Source organism: Scyliorhinus torazame, chromosome 13 (assembly GCF_047496885.1).
Source record: "Scyliorhinus torazame isolate Kashiwa2021f chromosome 13, sScyTor2.1, whole genome shotgun sequence".
Taxonomy (NCBI): Eukaryota; Metazoa; Chordata; class Chondrichthyes; order Carcharhiniformes; family Scyliorhinidae; genus Scyliorhinus; species Scyliorhinus torazame.
The window spans coordinates 26,968,366-26,980,524 of NC_092719.1; the positions used below are offsets into that span (position 1 = coordinate 26,968,366).

General features: G+C 50.9%; 1 protein-coding gene across 5 annotated transcripts in view; it reads right to left on the bottom strand.

Moving 5' to 3' along the window:
• Positions 1 to 12,159, bottom strand: part of LOC140387908 (SH3 and multiple ankyrin repeat domains protein 3-like) — a 1,536,301-nt gene that overhangs the window by 268,136 nt on the left and 1,256,006 nt on the right. For all 5 annotated transcript variants that reach the window (XM_072471211.1, XM_072471213.1, XM_072471209.1 and 2 more), the window contains exon 17: positions 1,293 to 1,375. In XM_072471211.1, coding sequence (XP_072327312.1) covers positions 1,293 to 1,375 — 83 coding nt within the window. The remainder of the gene's footprint in view (positions 1 to 1,292; positions 1,376 to 12,159) is intronic.

The window sequence follows — 12,159 nt, forward strand, 5'->3', positions numbered from 1 at the left end:
ATACTGTGTTATACAATACAGGAATGGACAGTGAATCCAGTTCTATATAAATAGAGGAGTGAGCATGAAATATTGTTATATATAATAGCTGAACATACTGTGAATCCTCTTTAATACAAGACAGAAATGAGCAGCGAAATACTGTTACATACAGTAGCGGAATGGACTGTGATTCCTGTTTTATACAATAAAGGAACGGTCAGTGAATACTGTTCTGTACAATAAAAGGTGAATGGCTAATCCACTTACATAGAGGGACAGACATTATAAATGCCACTATAAAGAATGGAGGATAAGACAGTGAATCATTTTGTATACGATCGACAGAAAGTGAATCCCATTACATACAATAGAGGGATGGACACACACAGACAGAAAGGGCAGGCAGTTATGTTGTGTGTAATGCCATTATGAATGGTGATACCATTACGGGATTCCCGTGTATGAGAATATCTGCATTGTACATATTGTGACAGGAATAGTTTTCTTTTGCATCAATAACTGGACAGGTGAATTTGTGTAGGCACACGTGCCGAGGTGTGTGGTCATTCACTTGCGTGCACACATTAACGCACTTGCACACACACACGCACACGTGCCACAGGCTCTGACACAAATACAAGTGCACACACTCAAACTGAAGTGGCGCTTTCTGCCAAGTATATATACAGGCACATTCTAACTATATTTTTAAAACATCATCGTTCGAGCCTGTTGGAACAACTGCACTAGGGAGAAAAGCTCCGATGCCTCGGGCTTATAACTGCTTTTAACAGGGATTCTGTCCTCCAACTAATAAACCTCCTTTCCCAGAGCAGTTACATAGTTCGCCCTGAAATATTTGCAAAACAGGGAAATGTGTCGACCATATTTTTACACCAGTGTTTCGCATAAGTCAGTTTTCAAGAAAAATGCAATTGGCCTCTCTGTTGTCCCTTTCTAGCTGCAGTCCTGCTGCCTGCAACAATGAAGAGCACGATGAATAGAACGTTGTCCGTGGTGAAGCATAAATTCACCCTGTCCATCTGTACAACACGGATATAACAATGGTTCCTCATCATGTTGCAAGTCTGTCAAAGATTGAAGATGCTGAGACTAGGCTAGTAACGCTGAAACAAGCTGTTAAACTGGACAGATTCACAAGCGACGGCACAAGCAGCGGGAATAATTCTCAAGGCAAAAAAAAAACACACATTCCCGCTCAGCTGTGCACCATTAAAATCCCAGCTCTGTATGTGGCTGGATGTTTCACAAAAGAAAAATAAGGGAATCAGGAATGCAGCAAATCCCACCTTTAGCTCCTCGGAGGACAAAGCCATATCCCTCGATCTCCTTCTTCTGAAGCACTGCTGTCTTCTCCTCGATGACATAATCACTGTGAGAGAAAGACAAGAGGGGCGATGGGTTACTTTTCACAACCATCTTCAAAAGGTGATCAGCAGCATTCAGCAGAGCAGCAGCAAAGTCTTGATTGTATGTATGTGTGCGTATGTATGTGTGTGTGTTTGTGTGTATGTGTGTGTTTTTCTCTCCTGCATAGAGGTTGGAGTTAACAAAATATAGCTGGATTGCTTGCTGTCTAAGACACTCACATACATACAAACACACACTCACTCACACACCTCAGTCACTCGAGCAGCATGCATTTCTCATTCCCCCTCCTCCATTCAAACCCCACCCCAACCGTTTCTTTCCTCCCCCCCCCCTCCGCCCAGCCTGTTGCATAATGCACAGAGGGGGGGGGGGGATCAAGCGAGTGCCGATCTAACATTCTAGCCTGACGTCCCTAACACAAGCCAGCTGCTGGGTGTTAATTATAAGGGAACTTCCTACAGGCTCCAGGAGTCACTCACATCCACACGCTGTTAGAGAGGGGGGCAAAAAAATAAGCTGGTTCTCGTCTGCGGCAAGCACTAGTGCGAGTGTGAACAATTAGCAAGCCAGCTGGAAAAAAATCCGATAGGCATCGCACACACAATCTACCCATAAGCCAGCCCACAGAGATTTACTTCAGAAACCTTTGTGGCCCAGTAATTGGTGGTTCAGAATTGAGGCAGAAAACAAAACAAATTGGTTGTGGATTTATGTATTCCTGTGCAACAAATAAGCAAGCGGCCGACCCAGTAAATATCATTCATCAAAAATACTGTCAGTAATGTGATCAATTAATTCCTTTTGCTTACTTCACAAGCACGAATGTGACAGACAAAAACATAGTTCGCTGAATTCTGATGAGTTATTGGACAGAATACGAGTGTCAATATTTTGAGCATTTGTTTTACATTCTAAATTATGAACAAACGTCAGCCTTGCTTCTGTTGATAGCACTCTCGCCTCAAAGTCAGGAAATTGCTGGTTCAAGTCCCACTGCAGGAACTTGAGATCAGGGGCGCGATCTAACTGGAGAAGCACCAAGTGCGGTAGCGGGTGCGACTTCCCGGATGCTTTCCGACCTGGGTAGACCACGGCCGGTATCTAATGCCGATTAGGGCCAGAAATGATACCCCGGAGGCTTCATTTCGGAAATGGCCATCCCGCCAGCTGATTCGCCTGGGCTGTGCCTGGCAGCTCCACGCTAACAAGTTCGCTCCCTCCGAACTCACTCCAGACATCAACCAGCCATGTCGCCACGGAGACCTGCTCCACGCATCGGGGATGCTGACCTGGCCAGGCTGCTGGACACCATGAAGGCGAGACGGGGCACCCTGCTCCCCGAGGGGTTCGGAGGATCAGCCACAGGGCTGCCAATGCCACCCGGGACGCAGTGGCCTTCAGTTTGGGCAGCGTGACCAAGAGGACCACCGTCCAGTGCAGGAAGAAGACCAACAGCCTCCGCTGCGCTGCATGGGTAAGTTGACACCGGCCCCCTGGCATCAGTTCACCCGCCACCACTGACCACATGTCCATTCTCTCACAGGGTCACCATCAGATGGGCCGGCCCATTCGGGGTGGCCCCCTCCCATTACCTAAGAGAACACCTCGCACGACAGCACCGAGGATACCACCATCGATGCGTCACACCGCATCCTCCACCAGTCAGAGACACACAGCTTGGTGGGCAACATTAGTGGACAGGCATCTGGGGCACAATCTGGTGAGCACCACACAGTTACCGATGCACATCAGGTGGAGGCAGGAACATCAGAGAGAGTCAGCAGTCTGAGGTCTGCTGGATCCCAGGGTGCAGCTGGGACCCAGTCAGATGCCAAGCCTCTGTACAAAGTTATCCCGGGACTAATGCAGATACTAGGACACAGCCCTGAGATACAGGAGGGGAATTCAGCGATACTCCGGCAAGTGTATAGACGATTAGAGGAGTCCCAAAGGCTATGGGTGCAGAAGATGGTGCCGGCAATGCGTGGCACTGAGGTGGAAAGCCTGGAACACAACGTCAACGCCATGAGTGGTGGTGTCCAAGGTGTGGCTCAATCAGAGACAGCCATGACTGTGGGCCTCAACAGCACGTCCCAGTCACTGGGGGACATTGCCGAGGCATTCCAGAGCATGTCCCAGTCACTGAGAAGCATTGCTGAGGGCGTCGAGACCACGGTGCGGACAGTAGGGAGGCACCAGAACCAGCAGGCCCGGATGACTCAGGGGCCTCTGCAGCTCACTCCAGCTGCCACTCCATCCTGTGGAGTCCGCAGGACCCCGTGGACACCGTCCAGGACAAGGGAGCACCAGAGACCGATATGGGCCCTCCCATCAGTGAGACGACAGAGGTCTCCAACTCTCCTGAATTCCCCCTTCCTTACCCCGGCACATCTCGAGGTCAGCGGGCAGAATAAGTTGGCAGAGTGACACCAGTGTCACAGGTAAGGCTCCGGGGCTCTCCGGCCCCAGGCTCTCCAGTGGACGCCTGCCAGGAGCATCAAAGGCTACAGGGCGAGAAAGGCTGCAGGCCGCCTCCACCTCCAATGCACATCCTGGAGCAGGGTGTCCCGTCTCGCCTTCATGGCACCAGCAGCCTGGCCAGGTCGGCATCCCCGCTGCGTGGAGCAGGTCTCCGTGGTGACATGGCTGGGTGATGTCTGGAGTGTGTTCGGAGGGAGCGAATCGGCGGCCAACATGGACCCTAATTTTGGCCTCTCCCGCGATCAAACCGAGTTGCAAAGATCACGCCCCATAACAGAGGTTGACATTCTAGAGCAGCACTGAGGGAGTGCTGCAAGTTGGTGGTGCGTCCTGATGGGTGAGACATTCAGCTGGAGCCCTGTCCTTCTTCCCAAATTGACCTAAAAGATGCCCCAGCACTTTTGAAGAGTGTTTTGAGTATTCCCATTATCCTGGTTAACATATCCTTCACCCAATGCCTAAGACAGAATAAAAGAGCAAAGTACTAAAGATGGGAGAAACACTCAGCAGGTTTGACAGCATCAGTGAGACAGAAAGGGAGTTAACATTTCAGGTCACTGACGATTCACCTAATGAGCTGAAATGTTAACTCTGTTTCCCTTTCCATAGGTGCTACCAGACCTGCTGAATATTTCCAGTATTTTCTGCTTTTATTACTTCAAACAGATGATCTGATCATTACTTCATTACTGCTTGTGGTGAAATGTATTCATCAGGAGGTGTGGTGCCTGTGTAACCTTTAAGGATTGAGCTGGGACCCCGGTGGGCTCCGCCTCTGGCTCCGCCCCTCCCGAGACGGTATATAGTCCTGCGCCCAGTGGGTGGCGCTCATTTGTACAGAAGTCACTGGCAGGCTGTAATAAAGTCTTCGTTCACTTGTTCATATGGTCTCGCTGTCAATTGATGGTATATCAATTTATTACACAAACAACATCACTATGGACGCCGCTCTCAAGCCAGAAAAACTCGACTTAGATGCCCGTGCCCCAGAAGCCAAGGGGATCTTCTCTCATTGGCTCTGCTGCTTCGAGGCCTGCCTCGGCTTCTCCAAAGTGCCTATCCCCGAAGCTCGCAAGCTGCACCTCCTCCACGCCCGGGTGAGCCATCGAATTTCAGTTTTGATCGAAAAGGTGGCCATGTACGAGGCAGCAGTCGTGATTCTGAAGAAGCGCTTCATCAAGCCTGTAAACGAGGTGTTCGCGCGGCATCTGCTCACTACCTGCCGGCAGCGCGCAGGAAAATCTCTGGCCGAATATCTGGAAAACCTGACCCTCCTCGCCAAAAACTAATTATCAAGACGTGACTGCTGAGGAGCACATGAAGCTTCAGATCCGGGACACCTATGTGGCTGGGGTCCGCTCTAATTACGTCAGGCAGCGACTGCTGGAAAACGGGGCTACCGACCTGCAGGACACGGTAAGACTAGCCACCTCGTTGGAGGTGGCCTACAAGAGCCTCAGCACGTTCCCCACGGACGCAGCGAGCCTCACGTGGGCCCCGCCGACGCGGATGTCGGCAGACCCACAGGCTTGTGCCGCACGCATGCCCGCCCAGACAGGGGGACCGTCGTGCTACTTCTGTGGCCAGGGCCAACACCCATGCAGCGTTGCGCAGCCCGCTCTGCGACATGCCGCGACTGCGGCAAAAAGGATCACTTCGCCAGAGTCTGTCTGGCCAGATCGAAAGCCCAGAAGCCGAAAGCTCCTCAGGCCCGACCCATGGACTCACAAGCCCGCAGACCCCGTAATGCGGCTGCGTGCATGCCGGTAACGCCCCCTTCAGACGCGTCATCAGCCACGTGCAACTCGTGGGGGCGGCCATCTTCAGCTCAATCCGACACGTGCGACTTGTGGGGCCCGCCATTTTATGACCCAGATTCCTCCGACTACACTGATTACCCGCAGCTCGGCGCCGTCACCCTCGCCCAGTGTAGCCACCTGAGTTGGCCACTTCCCGACTTAAAATGGAGAACCGCAAAGGCTGAAGGGAAATTCAGCCAACACAGGCAAAGACTAGCAAATACAGAAATCATGTATATTGGAACCTGCAAAACAACCAGACAGCACTGAAACCAGCAGCCATCTACATAGTAATGTGCGATTCCCAGGCACAATGGCAACAGTTAAGGTAAACAAAGCCAAGCCAGACTCCTCGGCGCCAGCAGGAGCCATGACAAAGGAAGGCCAACGGATACTTAGGACCGTCCAGCGATCAGGGAACCGCTCCAGCATTAGAGAAATCGATCCAAGTGATCGGAAAGTAGTCCAATCACTTGGAACCAGGTACGGGGTCCGCCCCGAAGGGCGGGAAGCCCCTGGGGACTATAAAGTAAAGCCCCCAAGTTCTAATCATCCTTCTTTGGCAGGGTCACTCAGCAACTTGAACCAACCCTTGACAGTGACCTGTCTTGTTGCCTCCAAGCAAGTAAGTCTCAAGTCAACACTCGTTACGAGATAGGGGCTCCTAGCAACCAGTCCATACCAGCTTTTGAATCCCGCAGACTCAGGACCTGAACGAAAGGCCATTTGTTCCCCTGACCTCTGACCTAGTGGGCCAGTCCGAAGCTAAGTATAGGCCTGTTAGTGATAGGAATAGTCTGGAAAGTAGAGTTTATGCATGAGTAGTGATTTACTGTGTATAATAAATGTGTTTTGATTTGAATTTTACTAATTGGTGTGTTGAGTTATTGATCATTACTTGAACTTGAACCTCGTGGCGGTATCATAAAGATACCTGGCGACTCTGGAGCAAAGGTTACAAAACAGAGCCAATTGAACCGACCAAAGGTTAGCAACACCAGTCGCGGCCAAAGCACCTGAGGAGTTCCATGATGGTCGTCCGGGTCAACGGGCACGAGACCCCCTGTCTCGTCGACTCCGGGAGCACGGAGAGCTTCGTACACCCCGAAACGTTAAGGCGCTGCTCCCTGCGCATCCACCACGCATCTCAAACGATCTCCCTCGCCTCCGGATCTCATTCGGTCCTGATCCGGGGGTATTGTGTCGCGAACCTTGCGATACAGGGCGCTGAGTATGGCCTTTTTAAGCTGTATGTCCTCCCTCACCTCTGCGCCCCTCTACTGCTTGGACTGGACTTCCAATACAGTCACCGAAGCCTGACCCTGAAGTTCGGCGGTCCCTTACCCCCCCTCATGGTATGTAGCCTCACGATCCTTAAGGTCGCCCCCCTCTCGCTCTTCGCGAATCTCTCCCCCGACTGTAAGCCCGTCGCCACCAGGAGCAGGCGGTACAGTGCACAAGATATGACTTTCATCAAGTCAGAGGTCCAGCGACTCTTGAGAGAGGGGTTCATCGAGGCCAGCAACAGCCCCTGGAGAGCAAACGTGGTGGTTGTCCTGACTGTGGAAAAGAACCGGATGGTGGTGGACTACAGCCAGACCATTAACCGGTTCATGCAACTGGATGTGCACCCCCTCCCCCGCATTGCGGAGATGGTCAACCAGATCGCGCAATACCGGGTTTTCTCTCCGGTGGATCTGACGTCTGCCTACCACCAGCTCCCGATCCGCCCGGAAGAACGCCACTACACAGCTTTTGGAGCAGCCGGCCGACTCTTCCACTTCCTCAGGGTCCCTTTCGGCGTCACCAATGGGGTCTCGGTCTTCCAGAGAACGATGGACTGAATGGTGGACCAGTACGGGATGCGGGCTACATACCTGTACTTGGACAATGTCACCATCTGCGGCCATGATCAGCGGGACCATGACGCCAACCTTAAGAAGTTCCTCCAAACCGCCCAATCCTCAACCTCACATATAACAAGGAGAAGTGCGTTTTCCGCACAACCCGGCTAGCCATCCTCGGCTATGTCGTGGAAAACGGAGTTCTGGGGCCCGACCCCGACCGCATGCGCCCCCTCACAGAACACCCCCTTCCCCACAGCCTCAAGGCCCTCAAACGGTGCCTGGGGCTTTTCTCATACTACGCCCAGTGGGTCCCCAACTACGCGGACAAAGTCCGCCCACTTATTAAGACCACTACGTTTCCCCTGACGGCTGAGGCCTGCTCGGCCTTCAGACGCACCAAGGCCGATATCACTAAGGCAGCCATGCACGCGGTGGACGAATCCATCCTTTTTCAGGTAGAGAACAATGCGTCAGACGTCGCCCTGGCTGCTACCCTCAACCAGGCGGGCAGGCCCGTAGCCTTCTTCTCTAGAACCCTCAATGCTTCCGAATTTTGACACTCCTCTGTCGAGAAGGAAACGCAAGCCATTGTGGAAGCTGTGCGGCATTGGAGGCACTACCTAGCTGGTAGGAGGTTCACCCTCGTCACCGACCAACGGCCGGTAGCCTTTATGTTTGACAATGCACAGCGGGGCAAGATTAAAAATGATAAGATCTTGAGGTGGAGGATCGAACTCTCCATCTACACTTACGATATTAAGTATCGTCCTGGGGAACTCAACGAGCTCTCAGATGACCTGTCCAGTGGTACTTGCGCCAGCGTGCAGGAGGACCGACTGCGGGCTCTCCACAATGACCTCTGCCACCCAGGGGTCACCCGGCTTGTCCATTTTATTAAGTCCCGCAACCTGCCCTACACCACCGAGGAGGTCAGAGCCATGACCAGGGATTGCCAAGTCTGCGCGGAGTGCAAACCGCACTTCTATCGGCCAGACAAGCCCTTCTGGTAAAGGCCTCCCGGCCCTTTGAGCACCTCAGTATCTACTTCAAGCGGCCACCCCCGTCCACCAACCGCAATCTGTACTTCCTGACCGTCATTGATGAGTACTATCGCTTCCCTTTGGCTGTCCCTTGCCCCGGCCTGACCTCGGCCACAGTAATAAAGGCCCTGCACAGCATCTTCGCACTGTTCGGTTTCACTGCATACATCCACAGTGACCGGGGCACATCGTTTATGAGCGATGAGGTGCATCAGTACCGGCTCGGTAAGGGCATCGCCTCGAGCAGGACTACCAGCTACAACCCGCAGGGCAACGGGCAGGTAGAGAGGGAGAACGCAACGGTATGGAAGGCTGTCCTTCTTGCCCTCCGGTCTAGAAGTTTCCCGGTTCCCCGCTGGCAAGAGGTGCTCCATGACGCGCTCCACTCCATTAAGTCGCTCCTCTGCACAGCTACGAATGAGACCCCTCACAACCGCTTGTTTGTCTTCCCCAGGAAGTCCTTCTCCGGGGTCTCACTTCCATCCTGGCTGACAACCCCAGGGCCTGTCCTTCTCCGGAGGCATGTGAGGAGCCATAAGACCGACCCCCTAGTCGAGAGGGTCCAGCTGCTGCACGCAAATCCCCATTATGCCTATGTCGCACACCCAGATGGACGGCAAGATACCGTCTCCCTACAGGACCTGGCGCCCGCTGCTTCCCCTGCCAACGCGCCCCCCGCATCCCAGCATCGCCTACCGCCACCAATCGTGTCTCTTTCGCCCCCCTGGGGCTCCTGTGTCCTCCCGCGCCCACGCCGCCCCACGCCTGCAGTGCCCCCCGCACCTTCACAGCAGACGCCCGTCACCCACCTGCCAACCACTACCCTGCAACTGTCTCCAACACGCCGGGCGGAAGCTCCGACCAACACGCTCTCGGAGTCACCATCACCTACGACATCCCTGCCCGCCGCACTGCCAGAGCTGAGGAGGTCTAAAAGTACGATCCGGCCTCCGGATAGACTGGACATTTGACCCCCGTCGGACTTTGTGTGTTTTTTAAACAGGGGGTGAATGTGGTGAAATGTATTCACCAGTAGATGTGGCGCCTGTGTAACCTATAACCTTTAAGGATTGAGCTGGAACCCCCGTGGGCGGAGCCAGGTATATAGTCCTGCGCCCAGTGGGTGATGCTCATTTGTACAGAAGCCAGGCTAGTTCTTTGCGTAATAAAGCCTTCATTCACTTGCTCATATAGTCTCGCTGTGAATTGATGGTACATTACTGCTTATTGACCTTCTTGTGCACAAATTCGCTGCCACAGTCCCTACCTTATAACAATTGCTACCTTTCAAAAGTACATAATTGGCTGTAAAAAGCTTTCAGAAATCTTGAGAGAGCCTCTGTGTAAATGCAAGTTATTTCCTTAAACACAAAAAGACCTTGTGTTGGGTACAGAATCATCGAATTCCTACAGTTCGGAAGGATGCCATTCAGCCCATCGAGTCTGCACTGAGCCACTGTAAGAGCACCTTACCTAGGCCCATAACCTGCTCTATCCCCAAAACACCACCTAACCTCTGGACACTAAGGGGCAATTTTGCATGGCTGATCCACTTAACTTGCATATCTTTGGACCATGGGAAGACTGGAGCTCCCGGAGGAAACCCACGCAGGTACAGGGAGAATGTACAAACTCCACACAGTCACTCAAGATGGTATCGAAACAGTGCTAACCACTCGATATATCAAAGAATGTTTCAGTGAAGGGTATAGGATGCTGCAGGGAGGGGTGTGGATTATATAAAAGAGTTACAATTAGATGTGTAAGGTATATTAGAGAGTTACAGTGACATGTGTGGGATATAACGCTATGTAAAGTGAGGAGTGTGGGATATATCAAATTCCAAAAGCAGTATGGAGTATATCAGAACGTTATGACATATATGTTACTGCGGAGAGTACTTATGTGACTCAGTGTGAAGCTGTGTGTGAGGTTATTTATGCAACTGTGTGTGTAAGTATTTGACTGTATGAGGATCTATGAGCGTGTGTATTTGAATGTCTATGATGTCAATGTATCAGCAATTGTATCCTTTGGCGATTACATTGTTGAGCCAATTGCATCATTAACCTCCAAAAGTGTATAAATGGACACAGCTGGAACAGTTTGATGCAGGGAAGTACATGGTGTTGTTTCTTGTCTGGTCTGTGAATAAATTTGCTTGAGGTAAAAGACAAGATTCAGACTGATTCCTTCACCAGATACCATTATTGGAATTAACATGGCGGGCCTCGGTGATTGGGTGCTTGATTCAGCACGTTAGCGCAGTGGGTAGCACTGTTGCTTCACAGCTCCAGGGTCTCAGGTTCGATTCCCGGCTTGGGTCACTGTCTGTGTGGAGTCTGCACGTTCTCCCTGTGTCTGCGTGGGTTTCCTCCGGGAGCTCGGGTTTCCTCCCACAATCCCGAAAGATGTGCTATTAGGTGAATTGGACATTCTGAATTCTCCCTCTGTATACCCGAACAGGCGCCGGAATGTGGTGATTAGGGGATTTTCACAGTAACTTCATCGCATCGTTAATGTAAGCCTTGTGACAATAAAGATTATTATGTTATTATTTTTAAATGGAAGAAGGCTTTAGTCTTCACCCTTGGGAGGAACAATAAGAATGCTGCTGCTGAGAGGTGTTAGTTACAGAAGATTATGTAAAATGTAAATGATTATCCACTTGTTTTCTCGGAGGTGGAACCATATGAAGAATGGAAAACTGAAGTTGAGATGTGGACATTATGCAAAATGAAGCGAGGTATGGCTTTTTAATTATGTTCCTTTGTTTCCGCAAAGGTAAAAGGTATGGAGGTGCCCACACTCTGGATTCTTGTAAAACACGATGAGAGGCTTATTAAGGATGTTGCTCATATGATCAAGGTGTCGATGTTTCCAAATCCCACGCAAACACTCTGCTGATGTCACTAGACATCACGTGATGCAGAACCAACAAGAATGTATTCTTTGGCTTTATCATTACCAGCAGAGGGTAAAATTAGGAGTAAAGTTTTTTCCAGAATGTAAAGTGAATGATTTGGATAACAAAGAGGGATTTGACCTCCTGTTGCTGTTTTGGGATAAATTCTACAAAAAGGATGACTTGGATGAAGTCTGGTCAGCCTTTGATAGATTTAAGAAAACAGATGATCAGACCATGGGGGAATATATCATTGACGATGGCAGATGGTATAATGGACTGAAGAGATTTGAACTTGACATCTCGGAGTCTATTGGCATTTAAGTTACTTGATTGTGCACATATTTCTCATGTCGACAGGCTTTTAGTATTGATGGGGGTTCAATTCCAAGTAAAGACTCTCAGTAAAGATTGCTGCCCTAAAAAAACATTTCTCGGAAGACAATCATTTCCAGCTACTTTCCTATTGACAGGCAAACTCTGCGATGGCGGATTCAATGTTGGCCGAGTTTTGAGATTGACAATATGCGAGATGCAGGTTTCAGCACATCGATGATCTGAAGATTTTTAACCAATTTGAGAGTCGAGAGGAAACGTGGATCTGGGATGGTGACCGCAGAGGCTTAAAGCTGAAAAATGCAAGTGGAATGGTTAATCGATGTAATTAGTGTGATTCCAAGTACCAATAAGCAATGCGTCTCCCAGTGACTGCA